This window comes from Tympanuchus pallidicinctus, unplaced genomic scaffold (genome assembly GCF_026119805.1).
Source record: "Tympanuchus pallidicinctus isolate F22 unplaced genomic scaffold, pur_lepc_1.0 scaffold23, whole genome shotgun sequence".
Classification (NCBI taxonomy): domain Eukaryota; kingdom Metazoa; phylum Chordata; class Aves; order Galliformes; family Phasianidae; genus Tympanuchus; species Tympanuchus pallidicinctus.
In genome coordinates, this window is record NW_026294740.1 from 9,083,593 (window position 1) to 9,098,529 (window position 14,937).

The following is a 14,937-nucleotide window of genomic DNA, read 5'->3' on the forward strand; positions in this document are numbered from 1 at the left end:
ACAGTTGGTGTTATCAACAGTATCATAGGATTCAAAATACAGTAATTTTGAGCACTTCAACGCTCAACTCCCTCTCAGACAAGGAAGTTACCATCAGTTTTGGGAATTACTTTGCAATCTTTGGAGATGCTGCTGGTACAGAATCTTTTCTGCTGACGGTGGTGATAACGTCCTCTGGAGGCAACTGAGGACTCTGTGACCTCGAGGATGATCCAGAAGAAAGGCTGTCCACAGGTTTTCCTTAAAGAACAATAAAAAAAGAGAAGTAAAACACACCTTTGGGAGAAAGCACAGTTTCAGCTCACTTAAGGGCTCGGTGGCATTACTTCATGTTAGGAAGCAGAAAACTGTGAGCAGTTGGGCAACAGAATAAAGTTTAACTCTACACAGCTAAGAATTGCAGCCAGCATTCCAGGGACACAACAGAGCAAGGGATGACGTTCAAAAATTTGGTGAAATAAATAAACAAATAAATAAAAATCACAACAACTTTCCAAAAGAGTAATGGTCCAGCGATTGCTGTGTACAGACGTTCTATGAATGTGGTATAACTCATAGAATATGGTATTCTAGCTCAAATTTTTATTAGTAATTCATAATCTTGTGGCACTTTTCTACAGCCAAACACTGTTCACACAATTAACTAAAACTGATGAAAGTAGACAGTAGAATATGTAAGTTAGAGCTGGGAAAGCTGGCACAAACCAAGTGATTCACATGTTCAGACTATAAAGTAAATCCTAAAGTCCCGAGTAAACGTGCTTTGTCTGACTCCCTCTTGCTCCAGTACCCTTCCCACAAAGCCTTTCAATGCAGGGTTCTAATGCACACAAGCATAAATTCTGCCCCACAGATTTATGTCAGGGCAGGAAGCAATCTCTCACCAGCTAACAGCTGTGTTGGAGAACTTCTTGCAGAATGGGCGTCACTGTGAGAGCCGTACTTATCCATCAGGTCGAGGAATTCCTTCCTGTGGGAATACAAAAGATCCTCTTTGTCAGGACTTGGTACTGGTGCTAAAGGTACCCTTAGCATCCTGCTAGCATCTCTGCTGGCCAGTCAGTCCCTCTGACTGGATAACACAGGTCTGCTAAAAAAGGAATATGAAAAAAGGTATGAAAAAAAAGATCATAAAAAATGAAACTGGTGTTTTTACAAACCTACCAAAACAAACTGGCAAAAAAGCAGCAGAGATGTAGAACAAAGTACACACATTACAGAAAAGGAAACAACTCCTTATTAATCAAACCCTGGATGCAGCCTAATAGAAAAGCATGATTTTTTAAATAATCTGAGCTATGAACACCTCAGTAACAGAAAATGTAAAAATAAATACACAAAAATCGAGACTGATGTAAGCCAGAAACATCATTGAATTAATATGCAATTAAAGATAGAGGACAAAATTAACTGACCACAGTAAGTTCCTGTCATTGCAGTAACTGCAGACTTATTGAAATCTTGTTGGATGTGTTGCTTAAAAAAAAAAAAAAAGAAAGAAAAAAAAAGACCATTTACTGAACTAACATTGAACCCAGGGAAAACACAGAAACCCAGTTAAATGGAAATTGAACCCTTTATCACAGGGATGTGATGTAATTCATTTACTCAGAGGCATCTGAGTGAGGGACTGTGCAGAGTGGTACAGCATCAGGACACTGAGCATACCACCAGGATGGCAAAAGGACTGATGGGTTTTAATTATTGAGGGAGTTTAGAGGAACTAGGTCAGAATGCTTTAGATAAAAGCAGATTAAGAGCACACCTCACCTATCTGGGCAGCCTGAAAAAAGGAGAGATCAAGGGCTGCAGCAGGGAGTCATTACTGTCAAATACAAAAATAAAGGAGCAGAAGAGGAAGGGTGAGGTGTCACAGCCATTTCCTCCAGAGATTTAAGTCAGAAGGGTTACAGGTGTGGATCTTAACATCCCCTGTGGTTCCAAGTATCGGTTTATATGGCTAACTTTAGACAAGATTAAGCAGTACTTCACATACATGTACTTACAATGGAGGTTCTGGACAACCTGCTGTGGTGAACAGTTTAACCTACTTAGCCAAACTAATTCAGAGCTCATTAGAGACTGAAAAGAAAACTCCTGAGGAGAATCAATACTCAAATTTGCCTTTTTTCGGAGGGCAAGACCAGCTTAAATCATATATCTTTGTGGTACTGTAGATCTAATATATTCCTACTTCTTTATTATTTTAAAATGTGAGAAGTGTATAAAAAAACCTATCGTTATTGCAAATGAATTGTAACAATAAGGGTTGGTAACATAACATGTCAATCCTCTTCATTAAACTGAAATCAGCCAGAGCTTACTGCTATCAACAGCCTTGATAAAGTGAGCCTTCCATTCCCCCCTGCCCAGGGCACTAAGAAAGCAAACTGCTGTGAGATGCAACACTGGAAAATGTGACATGTGCTGCAATTCTGTGATTAATCCTATCTGAAAGCAATCCTGATCCCTACAACCTCAGGTGCTGCGTTGGATGCTGTCAGTTTGAAGTTGAGGATTTCTTTTTCTCTTACTTTGCCTCTTCATCTCTGGCAACCAGCAGAGACATGTGATTAGATGCAGAAGCTGTTCTCAAGATGTCAACGGCCCTAGGAGGGAAAAATAATTAAGTAAATACATCAAAGTTTCAATCAAAGTGGGTAATGCTAAAGTAGTGGGAAAATGAACACATATGTAATGCAGTTGATCATTTTAACAGCCGGATACAGAGAAAAAAGTTTGTCAGTATCATAACCCAAAACTGAGTCAGTGCCAGCTGACAGCAACAACCTGGGATGGCCCTCTGTCTCCCACCCTTTTGTCCCCATCTCTCCTTGGTCGATCCTACTGCCTTCCTGGATCTCCTTCAGAACTGACAGCTCCATCAGCAGAAGAGCATTGCTCAGACACTCCGTTGCTCAGGATTTCACCTGGCAACACACACACAGTAGCTTTACTGTGAATTTTAAATGTACATCTTACTCCAGAACGAGGTTCCACATCGATCTCTGGTGATCCAGCTACAGAAACCATTCTGCCTTTTTTTGAAGCAGCAGCTCTTTAATTGTCCCATTACAGTGACACTTGTTAGCTGCATCATTTACTCTCACCACTATTCCATCAGCACACGGTTATAAAAATATCCTAACAGCTCAGTATCTTATAATGCTATTTACACATACATTCAATGAACAACATTATAAAACAGACATTCTGTCATTACAAAAGCATTTAAATGCCTGTCACTTTTCTACAATGGTTTTGCATGATAAGATTTATCGGATCAATTCATTGCTAGCTCAATTCCAGTGACCTCAGTGGAGCCATCTTTCATCAGTGGTCAATACAGTCCAAATAATCCCAAGCATATTCCAAGCTCTAATCAACATCTAATTAACAGGACACACATACCTTTCATTGGTTACTCCAGTTAAGTTTTCTCCATTGACATCCAAAATGAGATCTCCCGCCAGCAAACGGCCTTGCAGTGAAATCAACAGCAATTCATCAATCAACAGGAGAGTGCAGAACATATGATATCACACTAATAAAACAGGATATGTTCTTTCAATTTAAAGAAAGCTGCAATATCAGGAATCCTGACTACGCCACGCTATTTTAGATATCCTACCTCACACAGTAAAATAAAGAATTGTTTCAACAGCTTTTGCTTCAGAGCAGATTTGCAACAGAAATAAATAAAGTTACTTACTGTCCACAGCAGCGACCCCTCCAGGCAGAATTCTCTTTATGAAGATCCCATAATCTTCTGCTGTTTGCGCCCGGTAACCTCCAATTATTTTAACTCCTGCACAAGAAAAGACACAGGCAAGAGAATGGTTATTCCACCAGTGCCAAACTGATTTACAGCCGAGTACCTAAAAGGCAGACAAATTAAACTACTGACTGCAGTGTGAGCTGGAAAAGCTCACAAAGTGCTTTTAGATCTGGTTTCCTCTGAATCAACAGAACGTGCAACCTACTTACCTAATCCATTCTGACAGTCAGAGAAAGAGATGCGGTGAACAGCTCGATTGATTCCATGAGGGCCCATGATTGTCCTAGAAAATAAAATAAGAATCATTAAACCTCTCATAAATCAGTGTATGTAAAGTTAATACAGAATAAAGTACAGCGACCGTGTTTGTAACACAAACCCAAAGCAGCTTCTTGGCAATTTCTTATTATTTGATACCTTCAAAGAAAATTCAATCTGTTCATCGAAATCTGAGATGGTAAAATAAAGCACACTTTACTTCCTCTTCTCCCAAAGCATTTCAGGCCAAATTCCGAATCCCACTTTGCTTATAACAAAAGGACTGAAAATCCCACAGCCTGGTCCAGCTTAACAGTTTGGCAAGAAGAACACATTGCAACATCTCAGCTCAGGGAATGGATATTAGAACAGAACCACAACTAAGACAGTGCATACAGAAACATTTCCTAAGATACCCACCATATCACTGATTTTTCATTAACACAATCTTTTCCCTGCAGCTTCTCATCTTTTCTTCAACACCATTCCACTTAAAAAGGCAAACCCTGCCTGCTCCCCTGCACACCTCCCACCCAGGCCAGCACTGCAGGATGGCACGTGCAACGAGTTCTCCATGGGCACCTGATAATGGTAAGGAACTAAAGAACTACACCAAGTAAAATCAGATCCCTGAAACCTACATTCACAATCTCATCAGAAATATACAGCCGTGGGAATGCAAAGGGAAAGGACCATAAATCCAGTCATCAGAGATGCTCTGCCCTCCCCCTGTACCACTTTGGGAACAGCCTCACCAGATGCCTCCTAGAAGAAAGCACAAGCACTGTTCAGGTTTTCCTGCTTTGACCTACATTTTGTTCTCTATTAGATAATGAGCAGTGCTTTCTAGAGCATGATGCTGAAGTGAAATGGAACAACTAGAATTCATTAACAGGGGAAAAGAAGATCAAAGTGGAGGACACAGTGACCCAAATCCTCCCACGCGACCAAATCCAGCACAGGGCTTCAGCTCCAAGCCTGAAACCCCACATTTCTGTGAAACCTGCAGAACGTGTCATTAAAATGTGCCATGCCAGAGAAGACAAAAACGCAGGAGGCCCAAATGTTGCTAAATTCCAGCACCAGGCGAGAAATTCATGTCCTAAAGAATGTGCCAACCTCTTGCATTTTGTGCAAGAAAACGAGATGAGCCTTTTTTCGATGGGCAAGCACTTGAAAACACAACAATCCGTTCCAGAACCTCAAATTCCCAAGCACTTTGAAACATCAGCCTTTGCTTCATAGAGACTCACCTAAGAGCAGCCCAATAACCATTCTTCCCATCCTTTTCCTATCTTGCCTTCTGTTACCACTGTTCTGTTTCTCATGCACCTGGACTCTCGCTGGCACTCTGCAAAGACCCACAGACTGGCATTCGTTATTCAAAACATATTCTTCTCGGTAACAGAGACCTCAATTACACTGCATTTCCTTAATTTCATCACAGTGCTGCTCTGTTGGTCCATCCAAAATACTGCACTTTTTCCTCAACTTCTGAAGCATTAGCATAGAGCAAATAGTAGCAAATGAAGCTCTCTCAACACGTGCATAGAATATCAACATCCAGCAGAACTTTCAGAAAAGAGAATCTAAAAATGAGCAAATGTTGAGCTTCAACTTTACACCATTTATTTTTGTGAAGTTTGAAAATAATAGGTCTCAGATTTTAAGTCTTTAGTATTTCAAGGCGGTGGAGCTCGCAGTATATGTGCTATGATCACAGCATATTACCAAATTTAGGCACAGAATACATCATACAAAGCTATGTTTCCAGGAGCAATGCTTGGAAGAGGGATCCAACTCACATGAAATTCATTCTGAGAGGATACAGAGAATGTGAATCAATTGGCAGCAATAACAGAAAGCAATTTCTTTGTAGGAAAAGATGCAAATGAAATCATCAATTGAACATTGCTGCTCCCTCCTGTAGAAGTCACTCAAAAACACCTGTGAGCGAGCTTCCAGCAGGCAGAGGGAACAGATGAGAGGCAAGAGATGAAATAAACAAGCAGGTGCTGAAAAAGGTGTGCTGTGACTTTGGGACATTGAAATTACGAAAAAAAATATTCCAAAGCACTTCAACCAAAGTCGCGGAAGGTTAGCAGACAGCTTTGTGCAGATGTTCCAGTAAGGCAGTGAAATCTCTGATACTCTTCTCTATCACTTTGTTACCAGCACATACACGGAAGCCAACAGTTCTGTTTCCTACCTTCTGGAGACTGAGCAGCACACACAGCTCTGAGCCCTGTTCTGTTCTGAATTCCTCAGAAGTTACCAGTCACTGCCATCTACCAACTACTCGGCTGGACTTGCCAAAGGGTAACAGCAAACAGCAAACCCTCCCAATTAGCCATCACCTGGCACTCCAAATCTAAACGTTAACCTCTGACTGCTTATGAAAAGAAGGCAGCAGCTGAAAACAATTACAGCTTGTAAAGGACTGAAGGCTGCTTTCCCCATCTGCAGGCCCGAATGCCAGCAGACCCGAACGGCTGAGCGTACCAGTACAGCAGGGAGAGACCATCAAAGCGCTCCGGCTCGTCTTCGTCTCCAGGTGAGAGCAAGGACATCCTGCAGCACAGCACAGCAAACCCCCGGCGCACAGCTCAGCTCCCCACTGCAACTGCACCAAGGTTACGAGCAGGGCAATTTCTGCTCCTAACCAAAAAAAAAAAATCAGACAGAGCCCCAGACGAGTGTCTCTGCCTGCTTAATCTGCTTGAAACCCTCTGCGTCACATGGACTAATTCAGCTAGGGAGGTAATGTTTACTTTTTCTCCTTTGAAACAAGGATTTGTAGCAACTTTAAAGAGACTGATAAATGCAAGGGAGAGAAGTCACTCGCATTTACTAAAGCTGTGATTATGTGAACTATATTTAGCAGCAGCAACCAAGGGAAATAATTAAACTTATTCACTCGTGTTCTTCCAGTTCTTTATGTGCTCCATAAAAACAAGGTCAGCAGCAGCAAGTCCTGACCTCCACAACACAGCCCATCAGCAAACTGGGTCACCTCCACCCAGCACAAAAGGGAAAGCCCACAGAGCAGGCAGTGGGCAGCACTAAACAAAGGCCATCATGCTATTACCTTGCATTCTCTACCACAGCACTGATCCATGTCATGCTGTAACTGATTTTTAGCCTTTCGATACCCAGCAGTCACAAGTTAAGCAGAACTTGATGTGCGTTCAGTAGGAATGGATGCTGACGTGTTTTAGTCAAGGCAAGCAGAACTGGTGGAAGAGATGATCTCATTTTGTTAGTATATCCTCTGGTGGCTTTTATGGCTTGAGGAGGTGCAAAGCAGGTAAGATTCTGCACCTCACGTTCTCCTACAAAAGCAATCTGTGAACAAGCTGTGACCCTGAGGCTTTAAAAAAAAACAACAGACTTTTCACTTGTCACCGAATGCTCAGAACTGCCCTTCTTAATCCAAATGAGTCTCAAAAATTGCCCCCCAATTTCCATGTCCACTTCCAGGAATGCTTTGTCACGGAGTTACCAGAAGAGCCACACAGCCCTGCAGTGCCTGCTTGTCTCAACAAACCCAACAGTACAGCAGAATACCAAACAGAACCGTTCTCTGTTGCTACTTGAGAATAATCCTTTCAGAAAAGACAAAATACACCACAATTTGCAGAGCTTAGACTCACTCCTGCTACAAGACTCAGCCCTTGCACTGATTTTCAGAAGTTCTGAGATTCCCAGATCAGTTTGATTACTGACTATTTTCCACATTTGCATCACAGTGCACTTCTATAATCCCCCACTTCCTAAAATACCTTGGCAATACTGCAACCTAAAATGAAAAGCAAACATTGTGTGTTGGATGAAGGCTTTACAACAAATCCTCCCTGCAGCAGGGTGTCACCTTGCCATGAGACAGCATCTGTCAGCGTCTGGAGCCACACAGTGGGACAGCTTGGCTATGCAAGGAATGCATATGCTGAGCCCAAGTGCTTTTTTTTTTTGTTAAAGTTACAGCAACTGTGGCTTTATGAGCACGTGGGCATTCCAGGAAAACAACCCTTTTGCTTACAAGCATGTATTTATTACGTGGTGATCAACAACTTTGAGATCAGCCCTCAGACTGCACTCCGAGGACACAAGACAGAAAGCTGAAGGCTGAAAGCCAAAGTGACCCACAACAGACAAGCCTAAGGATGGAAGCAGAAATATGAACGCCGCCTTCCCAACTCCCACAAAGCAAAGGACTCCCACCAGCCTCATTCAGATTGCTCACACCCATTCAGTGACAAAAGCGTGTGCTCTGTAATCCTTACTACTCAGTTTAACTCTGCTACTGTTACTGGCATTAGTCCAAAAGAGGAAAAAATCACTGTTATTTTCAGCACTGTATCAATTGGATTTGCTCCAGGCAAGGTTACAGATGATAGCAAATAAAATACCCATTGCATTCCTACAACTATTTTTTCAGTGTTCTTAACAGTGCAGTTCAGTTTGTGTATCACTACACGGAGCATTTGTCAAAACAAATCACTCAGACCAACACAGCGTGCTCACAGCATCGTGCCTTCTGCAGCACCAACACACACCTTTAAAAATAGTTTCAAAGCTACGCATTTCCATTATTAAAAAGACTAATCCTTATTAAACCAGGCACAACAAACTCCCCAACAACACGTACAGATGCAAAGTAGCATCACCTCCTTATTGCTCCAAACTATTTTTATTAGTGTGGTGATCAACAACGCATCCCTTGTTCAAATACTTGCTCCTCCACTCCTTCCTCAAGAGAAAACACTGCAGTTCAGCTTCCTGAGCTCCTCCCCAAGGCCTCTACCCCTCTTCACTTTAAAATCCTCCTGCAGTGCTGCTCCTACAGTTCCTACAGAGTCAATTGCAAAACTGGGATCGCTTCTGGTGCCAGCTCTCTGCCTTTCAGAAGGTGCTCTGTGCAACAGGAATTCCCTTTTACTTGCAGAAAGAGCTAGGGACGCTGTGACACCTGCAAAGCTACTCCTGCTAAGTGCAGGTCAGACTGAACTGTGGTGGGAGATGAGGCACAGCTGTGCAGCAGGCAGACAGGCTCCATTCCTAACAGCCAAACCATCCCCATGTGGCAGTGTTTTAAATTATGACTCAGCTTTCCCCAAAGAAATTCTACAATGCTTTAGCAACCAAAATGGATTACAGGATAATTTAGCAGACGATAAAAAGACCTGTATCATCTCTGATAGCAGGATTCACAAGATCTTTTACAAATTAAAAAGAGCTTTATGAAAACCCCATTTAAGCAAATGACACCAACAGAACCTTTTTAGGTTTGCTAACCCTAAAAGGTGAAAATTCACTGTGACCCCAGGGACCTGACCAAGAGAACACTTTATCACACAGTGTAAGCAAACTCTTTCTTCTCATCTATCTCAAAGCATTAATTATTCAAAACTGTATTTTGTTGATTAGATCATACACATTAAAAGAAAACATATAATTACTGCTGATTAGTAAACACAGAGGAAAAAAAAGTTGGAGCAACAAACAGTGTAATTGTGGAGAAGCAGGAATGGTTAGAGGGTAACCCCTGCATGCAGCAGGAATGTATTTAAGTTTAGGTAAACCTCAATTAACATTTAATCAACTGCATTCTTGAAACTCTCTATGCTGATACGGTCTCCCAGAGTTTAAAACTAGTATAGAGAATGACAGTCTGGCACCACAGTGTGGCTCAAGTACGGTTATAGCACAGACTTCCTATTTGTTTCTTACCTGAAAAACTGCTTTAGGAAGTCAGTGGCCCATTAACCATTTATATGAAACACTTCACACAGCAACATGTAACTACTTAAAGATGTATGTTTGCATTGCACGCCCCATCACCCTTTATTTCCATTTGCCTCTTCAGACCTCAGTAAAAAGTTAATTCTTTTTAATACCTTTTGCTGGCTTTTTTCTGTCTGCACGATTTAACCAAGTTACTCACAAAATGATGTAATTAAGCTATGCTAAATCACTTAATTAAGCTTCTCAGCACCACAAGCTGGATCCTATTGCACAAACACAGCAAACATGATACAGCCCAGCATGAGCTGCCTGCTTTTAATTACAGATTCGATGATGCTGTTGGCATGGTTACCGAGCAGTTTATGACATTAAAATAATTCTTACCATTCTGAAAATATGATGATTGTACCAGCTGCGTTCAGCTATGCCATATAGTTAGGGTACATGCACAAGGAACCTGTTTGCTACACAGCTCACAAGTACGTGCCCATAGTCTTGGGACCATTAAGGAATTTTTCCATGGGGTTTTATCTGTGGAGATGCAGCTCAAATTAAGTGCTGGGAAACCTGATGAGAAGCAGAGGAGCTCTCCTCCCTTTCTTTGTAAACTCATGGCTGTTGGTGTCACTGTCTGTAAGTAGTTGTTTCACATTGTTTCAATGTCGAAGTTACTTTTAATGCATCATCAAAACATATTTCTATGTAGACAACTGCAAGAACTTTCATGTTACAATCCCATAACTGGTGTAAAAGTACTTACGTTTCATTGGAAGCTGCTGGAGGCTCTGTTTCAGGCATCTTCTATTTCAGTAGAAGCTCAAAATGAAGAATTCTGAGATAAGAGGCTCATATTTCAAGCAGTAATGGCTGTGGAAACAGGAAAGAAAAAAAAAGCTGTTTTAAATTCACACGGCTATGTTTCCTTTCATGCATGCCAACCATTCCATCACTGCCCCACACCAGGGTCAGATGGAGAAAAGAAACAGCAATAAACCAAGCCTTGCAGCATCAAAAAAAGCAGATAACACTTAGGACCTGACTGCACGCTGTACTGAAGCGTCCGACATCCTCATTAATCCTTCATCTACAGCACAGCGAGAAGCGAACCTACGCCTAAAACCTTCGAAAAACCGAATGAAGTCACGAGATTAAAACAGCTGCGAGCAACGCGATGCTAAACGGGCTCGGCTGCAGCCATCCGGGAGAGCAGGGCTGGAAACCAGCCGCTATCAGCGCTCAGCGCAGCTCGCGGACCGCAGGTGTGGAGGAGCTGCGGGCTGCAGCGGTGCGGCACAGCCCGCACGGGAACGGAGCCCCGCGCGGAGAAGCGAAGCGGTCCCTGCCGATAAGGCTGCGATGAACCGGTGCGCTCAGTGCCCGCGCAGCCCCGCACGGCGCAGAGCCGCTCCGTGCCCGCAGCACCGCGCCCCGCTGCCCCCGTGCTGCCGGGAGCCGCCGTAACGCGCGCACAGCCCACCCGGTGCGCGGCTCCCGGAGACAAAGAGCTCCCACCCCAACGGCCGCGATAGTTACCTCGGTACGCGGACGTCGCCCGAGCGGCACGTCGGGACACGGGGAAGCGACGGCGCGAACCCCGCGCGCCTCAGCGGGGCGGCGCCCACGGCCCCACGCGCCGCTCCCGCCCTCAGCCGGTCCGCCCCGGGAGGGCGGCGCACGCGGCGCTGAGGCGGGCCGTGGGGAGGCGCGTGTCGAGCCGTTCCCGCCTCCTCTCGCGAGAGCCGCGCGGCGCCGCGTGCCGGCAACATGGGGCCGCGGCTGCCCCTGTGCGCGGGCGCCCTGCGGGCTCTGGCGCCGGGCAGGACCGCGCTCCGGCCGTGCCGCGACAGCTGGGCTGCCCGCGGGCTGCGGAGCTCCAACCCGTTCACCCGCCGGCAGGAGGAGGAGTGGCGGCGGCGGAACCGGACGGTGCTGACTTACATCGCGGCGGCCGCCGTGGGCATGGTGGGGATGTCGTACGCGGCCGTGCCGCTGTACCGCCTGTACTGCCAGGTAGCCCCGCGCGCCCCTGGCATTACCCCGCCATCCCCCGCCCGCCTCCGCGGCGCTCCGGGCGGCGCCGAGCGCGGCCTTTCTGCCTCTGTGTCCGCAGGCGACGGGGCTGGGCGGAACCACGGGCGCGGGGCGCGGCGCGGAGCGGCTGGAGAAAATGCGGCCCGTGCGGCAGCGCCCGCTGAAGGTGACGTTCAACGCGGACGTGCACGCCGGACTGCAGTGGAACTTCCGGCCCCAGCAGAGCGAGATCTACGTGAGTTGCGCCGGGTTTGCCCTGCCTGGGGCCGTCCCGGCTCGGGCTCCCAGCCCTGCTGGCGGCCGCAGCCGCGGGGTTTGCCTGGCACGGCTCACCGCTCCGTTTGGGCACCGATAGGGATTGCTGCGCGGTGCCCTCCTGCAGCCCTGCGCTCACGGCTCCGTGTGCTCACCGTGCGGGTGAGATGCAGAGTGCACGCATACACCGACACAGCTTAATTCTCAATGGGGCAGGTTGTCCCAAAGCAACACATTGGCAAAGTTACAGAGAAAGTTCTCCTGCAGGTCGTACCTGGAGAGACGGCGCTGGCGTTCTATAAAGCAAAAAATCCTACAGACAAACCAATAATTGGGATCTCTACCTACAACGTAGTGCCCTTCGAAGCAGGACAGTACTTCAACAAGATACAAGTGAGTGAGCACGGATATGAATCGTTATTTGTAAATTATTTCTTCTAATTTCAATCCTGGGTATCATTCTAAATATGCCAATATGTTAAGAAAATACCTTAATTCCTCATTTTTAGCCTTACCCTCTTCATAAAAAGCATTAAAGAGGTTCCCAGTTCCCTGGCATTTGGTACAACTGTTGTCCTCTTGCCCGTACAGTTGATCCTTCCCCAGGCTACAGGGATGTATAGGGAATGAGAGTTAAAAGATGAAATGTTCCCATACTTTTGCAGAGAAAGTTCACAGTTTTTGTCTCATTTTTTTCCCTTCCCCCTGTAGTGTTTTTGTTTTGAAGAACAGTGGCTGAATCCTCAAGAGGAAGTGGATATGCCTGTCTTCTTCTACATCGACCCAGAGTTTGCAGAGGACCCCAAAATGGATAAAGTCGATTCGATCACCCTCTCTTACACCTTTTTTGAAGCCAAGGAAGGACAGCACTTACCGCTCCCTGGCTATCAGTAACAGGCAATCCCTACCCCTGCCTTCAGCTCCCTGACTGCTATGACATCATTTTTCTACAAAAAGAAAAGCTGAAGGAGCACTGTGAGACATGATAGAATTATTAAACTACTGTGGGCGCATCCTGGTGTTACGGAAGCATGTGTTTCTTATTTAACCTTGTACAGTTGGAATGTTACCTCTTAGGAGTAGTACTTCATCAGAAGACAGAAGGGATCTCTTTGTGGAGTAGAAAGTTGTCTCAAAGCCATCCTTGTATCAGATGATACATGCTTAATAAATTCCATGAGGCAAATTTTTAAATCTAAGTGTAAATTGAGATATGTAAATTTAGAGGAACAAATCAGTTTATTAAATACCTAACACTGCATTGCTGGCTTTGAAAAATAATTAACTTACCTTTATTCAGTGAAAGGTTTTTACTTCTCAGTAGCAACCTAATCAGTTCACGGACTCTCAAAACTTGACTGTATTGCTTCATAGCCTTCCCACAGCACAGGAAGATGGGATGATTTGAAGATGATGCTCCTTCTTGAATTATTACTGAATCAGTAGTTCATTTGGTAAGAGCACACTGCTCTAGAATTGTTGTTTGAGTGAGGAACAATAATTTAAGCATAAGCATTTCTGTGGACTGCTTGGAGAAGCATTTGACTTGGAAGGGAAGTAATCTTATTGTGTTTATAAATTGTCTGCATAGCTTCCATGTAGGAAACTCATTTAAAATATCAGCACTGTTACAGATTCCTCTTTCAGTCCTGCGAGGGCTGTACACTGGGCACCTCTATACAGAGAGAAGCTAGACTTGGGTCAGAAAAGTGCTGAAGGGAAAGACAGTACACAGCAACTGCTCTGCATCACAGGCTAAAGTACCACAGAGGCATCTCAAAAACCAAAAGGATGTCAACAAGTCTGCCCAGAAACACACCAGCTGATCAGAGTACATCTGAGTACTCACTGTTTACCACTAGAACATGTAACCCTGTATTTATGTAACTTTTTGTTATTATCTGGAGGGGAAGGGATAATAACACTTTATCATAATCCTGCAAATAAGGATGGAGTTGCAGAGCAAGTTTAAGTGATGTAGGGATTTTCAGACAGAGATTAATCTCAGTTGAGTATCTCACCTACTAGGCCAGTTCTTTTACCCCTTTCAGTGGATGATATCTCAAAAGATAAGACTGATGTTGTTTCTGAAGACTCTAAAAAGGTACTGAGTATATTGTAAGTTGCCTTAGTCTCAGTTGTGTTTGCATACAACAATAAGAATGGTGCCCTCTGAAAATACGCAGGTGCTACCTTCAAAATGCATTTTTGTACTGAATACCTCGTGTGTTTAAAAGGATTCTGGATGATGTGTCATGCTTTCACTGTATTTATTAAAATTAAAATTGAAAACTACCATTAGTGCTGTTGTATCTCTAATACGCTTTATCCAGCAGAATGTGGATCCCACACAAGTGGAATGTATCTGCATGAAAAGACCAGCAAGCTTTATAATAAATCTGTAATTCCAGTTGTGCTTCAGAAAAAAAAAAAAAAAAGTTATCAAGACAAATCTTAGAATCCAGGCTAGGGAAAAATAACAGTAAAATCTTACCTTGGTTTTCTTTACTTCTTCGTCATTTAGAAAAATGAGCTGATCCTGGAAGTCCTCTCTACACCTTCCTTTGTTCTGGCCACGTGTTTTAGAAGAAAATATCCTCTTGACAAATGCTGCTTCCATAAAGGCTGCCTTCCCCTGAGTTTGAAAGCCCAAGTCTGCACAGATACTGGGCACATCCCAACAATGAAACAAGCTCTGTAACCTCAGTGATTAGCCAGTTCCCTTCACAGTTTTTACCCATCTGTGGTCATTTTCCTTCCTTAAATATTGACAAGTTCAATTAGCAATCATTTCGTTATGGGTTACCCTTGAAATAGGCTATTTAAAACTTAGATTTGGCATGCTAGGGTCTGCATATAACTAGGCTGTA

General features: G+C 44.2%; 2 protein-coding genes across 7 annotated transcripts in view; one reads left to right on the forward strand and one right to left on the reverse strand.

The window, feature by feature from the left end:
* Positions 1-11,802, reverse strand: part of STXBP4 (syntaxin binding protein 4) — a 54,192-nt gene extending 42,390 nt beyond the window's left edge. For 2 of the 6 annotated variants that reach the window (XM_052687793.1, XM_052687798.1), the window contains exons 1-8: positions 10,542-10,640; positions 6,539-6,694; positions 3,988-4,061; positions 3,713-3,808; positions 3,412-3,481; positions 2,535-2,609; positions 885-970; positions 111-240 (exon numbers count right to left, since the gene is read on the reverse strand). In XM_052687793.1, coding sequence (XP_052543753.1) covers positions 111-240; positions 885-970; positions 2,535-2,609; positions 3,412-3,481; positions 3,713-3,808; positions 3,988-4,061; positions 6,539-6,606 — 599 coding nt within the window. In that variant the 5' untranslated portion in view covers positions 6,607-6,694; positions 10,542-10,640. Of the gene's footprint in view, positions 1-110; positions 241-884; positions 971-1,415; positions 1,477-2,477; positions 2,610-3,411; positions 3,482-3,712; positions 3,809-3,987; positions 4,062-6,538; positions 6,695-10,541; positions 10,649-11,314; positions 11,434-11,719 lie in introns of those variants that run through there. The other 4 variants (XM_052687795.1, XM_052687794.1, XM_052687799.1 and 1 more) reach the window with 4 other exon arrangements.
* On the forward strand, positions 11,510-14,359 carry LOC128082998 (cytochrome c oxidase assembly protein COX11, mitochondrial). The gene is made up of 4 exons (XM_052687804.1): positions 11,510-11,791; positions 11,892-12,047; positions 12,335-12,460; positions 12,779-14,359. The coding sequence occupies exons 1-4, from the start codon at positions 11,546-11,548 to the stop codon at positions 12,959-12,961; spliced, it is 711 nt and encodes a 236-aa protein (XP_052543764.1). The 5' UTR covers positions 11,510-11,545; the 3' UTR covers positions 12,962-14,359.
* The last annotated feature ends 578 nt before the right edge of the window (positions 14,360-14,937 follow it).

What these genes read in the sequence shown, in the direction of transcription:
- LOC128082998 (XM_052687804.1), top strand. Translation starts at nt 11,546, where the DNA reads ATGGGGCCGCGGCTGCCCCTGTGCGCGGGCGCCCTGCGGGCTCTGGCG. An exon ending in TGTACCGCCTGTACTGCCAG is followed by an intron (nt 11,792 to 11,891) that starts GTAGCCCCGCGC and finishes CTGTGTCCGCAG; the next exon opens with GCGACGGGGCTGGGCGGAAC. An exon ending in AGTACTTCAACAAGATACAA is followed by an intron (nt 12,461 to 12,778) that starts GTGAGTGAGCAC and finishes TTCCCCCTGTAG; the next exon opens with TGTTTTTGTTTTGAAGAACA.